Below are 4465 nucleotides of genomic sequence, written 5' to 3'. Positions count from 1 at the left end.
CTCACCCCCCACGTCACTTTATTGATTTTTTTTTGCCAAAAAAAAAAAAGAAAAAAAATTAATAATTGTCATTCTTACTTTAAAAAACTCGTATTTATTATTATTATTATTATTGTTATTATTATTATTATTTTCATCGTGAAAAAAACAAACGCGAAAACAACAACCACCGAATAAAGTTAATTTTTTTTTTTTGGAAAAAGAAGTCTCCAGAAGGAAAGAAAAAACGAGGTGGAAAAAATTTTTGTTTGAAAAATAAAAAAACCTCGCAAATAGTTTATAATAAAATTATTATTATTATTAAAATCAGTCATGGAAATGTCTGGAATGATCGTAAGGATAAATAAATAAATTTTACTATATTATTATCAATATTATCATTTTCCAGCGTGACTCAATTAAATTTTTGTTGGCACTTTTGCCACGTTTTTTGAAAAAACTAGAAAAGTGATTCGTTTATAATTTAAAAAAAAAAATTTTAATAATTTAAAAGGAAAAATATTTTTCTTTTAACTCAATGGAAATTATAAAAAAGGAGGGAAAAATATTCGTTTGTTCGTTTGTTTGTTGTTAAGGGAAAGAAAACCAAATTTTCACGCGTTGAATATTTTCAAAAATTTTATAAATTATTTCCAGAAAAATAATTCAAAATAATATTTCAAAGTTATAAAAGTGAAAGAAAATGTATTAACACTCGGTTGATCTCAATTATTATCATTATCATCATCATCATCATCATTATCATCACCGTTATCATCGTTATCAAAATTCTAGATTTCTTTTAAGAAAAATTTTCCGAAAACTCCAGAGGGAAGGAAAATCGAACACGGATTTCGTACGAATACCAACAATTATTATTACTATTATTATTATTATTATTATTATTATTACTATTATCATTAATTTTTTTAATTTATGTATTTTCAATCGGGTGAAATATTTATGACGTCATTAATTTCAACGTTAATAATTAATTACGTCATAGGAAAAAAAAACGTTTAAATATCGAATCGACGAAACAAAGAAAAAGTCGTTTCTGTTCCCCTGAAATTTTGAAATCAATTTTTTTTTTTTTAATTTTCATCTTCCTTATGATGATGACCTTTGACCCTTTCCCCTTCCCACCTCCTTCTCCCCACTTCCCCACCCATCTATAACTTCCTAATAAAAAATTAATAATTAATATTTATGGGCGTTAATAAGAAGAAAAAAAAACAAAAAAAAATTAATGACAATTTAATAATTTTCTTTTTTTCCTCCTCTCTCCCTCACTCTCTCTCTCTTTCCCTCTCTTCTCCAGAATTCCAGAAAAAAAGGAAAAAAATCGGGGGGAGGGGTTGAAAAAAAAAGGAAATTGTTTCCTTTAAAAAAAAAATTTAATTTTCTTTTTTTAACTTATAAAAATATTTCGTAGAAGAAAAAAAAATAATAATGATAATAATTATGACGGGGGGGGGGGTTTAAATACAAAAAAAAAGTTTTTTTCTTCTGCCACGACAAAATTTTTTTTTTTTTTTTTTTTTAATATCGTAAAAAAAAATAAAACCTCGCGTAAATTAAAAGGTTTGAATGTTAATAAAAAGTTTTAAAAAAAAAAAAAAACGAAAAAAGGGAAACAAGCGGAAAACAAACGGTTGTTTAAATTTTATATAAAACAAACAACAACAACAAAAATGTAAAGAAATTGCTATAATAATAATAATAATAATAATAATTTGAAAAGAAATTTTAACGAATTTAAATATTTCTTAAGAAGTTTATTTATTTGTTAGTTTCTTTTCGGGTCAAACAAACGACAAACAAAAGTAAAAATTTTTAACAAATATAAAAAACTTTTCGACGAATTTTAACAAAAATGATTTCAAATTAATAATAATAATAATAATAATAATAATAATAGTAATAATAATTTTTTGCTTCCGTTTAAGTGATTTTATTTTATCACGAACTAATTAATTAATTGATAAAAATTAATTGATAATTGAGAATAAAAGCAGACGACAAAATTTTCATTTAAAAAGGTTTTTGCCACAATATTAAAAATAAAAATTTTTTTTTACGTTTTTTCCGCCTTCCACCTCCCTCCCTCCCTCCTCCCGGTAAGAAAATGATAACAAAAAAAAATTTTTTTTTTTTTTTCGTTTTTTGTGGTTTTTCTCACGTTTTTCCCCTTCCTTCCTTCCAGGATTAATTAGTGATAGTGCATATTAAATTTTTTTTCTCTTTCTTTCTTTTCATTTTCCTTTCTCTGGAATAATTCCAGACGATTCCAGCAGACACACACACACACACACACGCGAATTAATCGGTTTTTGTCACGACAGACGGAAAAAATCCTTCAAAAAAAAAAAAATTTTTTTTTTTCTTTCTTTCTTTCTCGTCTTGTTTGTTTGTTTGTTTTTTTCATATAAATAATTATATATTTATAAATGGCGTATTGATTCGTTATAATAATAATAATGATGATGATGATGATGATAATAAATAATCCGACGTTTAGTTAAGGATTCGTTAAATTTAATTTTAAAAGTTTAATTAAGGATGAAATTTTGATCTTTGGTATTATTGCGTTTGTTTGTTTGTTTTTTTGCAATTTATTATTTACGCCGCCGTTTGTATACGTTTGTCCGTATTATTATTATTTAAAAAAAAAACTTTTTTCGTTTGTCGAAACAAATTTTCAATCCAGGATTTTCATCGTTTCAGTTGCGAAAAAAAATATTTTGAAAATGGAAAAAATAGAAAATAGGCGGTGGCTACAACAACCGCAACAACCGTTCTACTTATTAATATAATTAATAATTTAATAAAAAATAATAATAATAATAATTTTTTTTCTCTAATGACACGTTTAAACCGGTAATTAAAACTCTCTTGACGTTTGCCCACGACGTTTCCTTTTTTCCTTCTTTTTCTTCTGTTTTTCTTTCCTCCATAAATTTTCCAGATTAATTGAATGAATTTTTTTTGTACTCAAATTAAAAATCACACAAAAAAAAAAAAATTTATTACGCATATAAAAATCTCAACGTGTTTGTTTGTTTGTTTGTTTGCTCTTTTTTTCTTTTCCTTTTATTTTATTTTTTTATAACTTTTTTGAAATGTAAAAAAAAGAAAAAAAATGAAATGAAATGAATTAAATTAAAATGAATTCTAATTTCCTTTTATCATCATCATTATTATTATTATTAGGTTTTTCGTCGTAAAAAAAAAAAATTAAATAATAATAATAATAATAATAATAATAATAATAACGATGATGAAATACTATTTCGATAATTTAAGTTAAATGCAAAAAAAAAAGAAATTCATAAGAAAATAAAAAATAATAATAATAATAAAAGATTATTAAGTTATTAATCGGAGAGGGGGGGGGAAGATTTAATAAAAAAGACAAGGTACAAAGATATATAGAGTATGAAAAAGAGAGAAAAAGAGAGAGAGATAAAGAAAAAAACCACACACACACACACACAAGTAATAATAATAATTTTTATTTAGATTTTTCCTTATGACACGACGCCGTTAAAAAATAATAATAATAATAAAATAAAATCAACCGAATAAATCAAATCCGGTCCTACCCGGTCCTATGATTTTTCATCATCATCATAATCATCATCATAATCATAATCATAATCATAATCATAATCATAATCATAATCATCATCATAATCATAATCATAATCATAATCATTATTATTATTATTATTATTATTATTATTATTATTATTATTATTATTATTATTATTATTATTATTATTATTATTATTATTATTATTATTATTATTATTATTATTATTATTATTATTATTATTATTATTATTATTATTATTATTATTATTATTATTATTATTATTATTATTATTATTATTATTATTATTATTATTATTATTATTATTATTATTATTATTATTATTATTATTATTATTATTATATATTATTATTATTATTATTATTATTATTATTATTATTATTATTATTATTATTATTATTATTATTATTATTATTATTATTATTATTATTATTATTATTATTATTATTATTATTATTATTATTATTATTATTATTATTATTATTATTATTATTATTATTATTATTATTATTATTATTATTATTATTATTATTATTATTATTATTATTATTATTATTATTATTATTATTATTATTATTATTATTATTATTATTATTATTATTATTATTATTATTATTATTATTATTATTATTATTATTATTATTATTATTATTATTATTATTATTATTATTATTATTATTATTATTATTATTATTATTATTATTATTATTATTATTATTATTATTATTATTATTATTATTATTATTATTATTATTATTATTATTATTATTATTATTATTATTATTATTATTATTATTATTATTATTATTATTATTATTATTATTATTATTATTATTATTATTATTATTATTATTATTATTATTATTATTA

General features: G+C 19.8%; 1 protein-coding gene across 1 annotated transcript in view; it reads right to left on the bottom strand.

Moving 5' to 3' along the window:
- Positions 1 to 2338: 2338 nt before the first annotated feature.
- The window catches only part of Phum_PHUM590550 (serine/threonine-protein phosphatase PP2A 65 kDa regulatory subunit, putative), a gene marked incomplete at both ends in the record, with an annotated part of 7523 nt that continues 5396 nt past the window's right edge, over positions 2339 to 4465 (bottom strand). Inside the window, one exon of the mRNA XM_002432491.1 lies at positions 2339 to 2372. Coding sequence (XP_002432536.1) covers positions 2339 to 2372 — 34 coding nt within the window. The remainder of the gene's footprint in view (positions 2373 to 4465) is intronic.

The sequence above is a fragment of the Pediculus humanus genome, genomic scaffold, assembly GCF_000006295.1.
Source record: "Pediculus humanus corporis 1103172108313 genomic scaffold, whole genome shotgun sequence".
NCBI lineage: Eukaryota > Metazoa > Arthropoda > Insecta > Psocodea > Pediculidae > Pediculus > Pediculus humanus.
The sequence above is the reverse complement of the archived record's forward strand: the minus strand, read 5'-3'. Positions and strand labels throughout refer to the sequence as shown.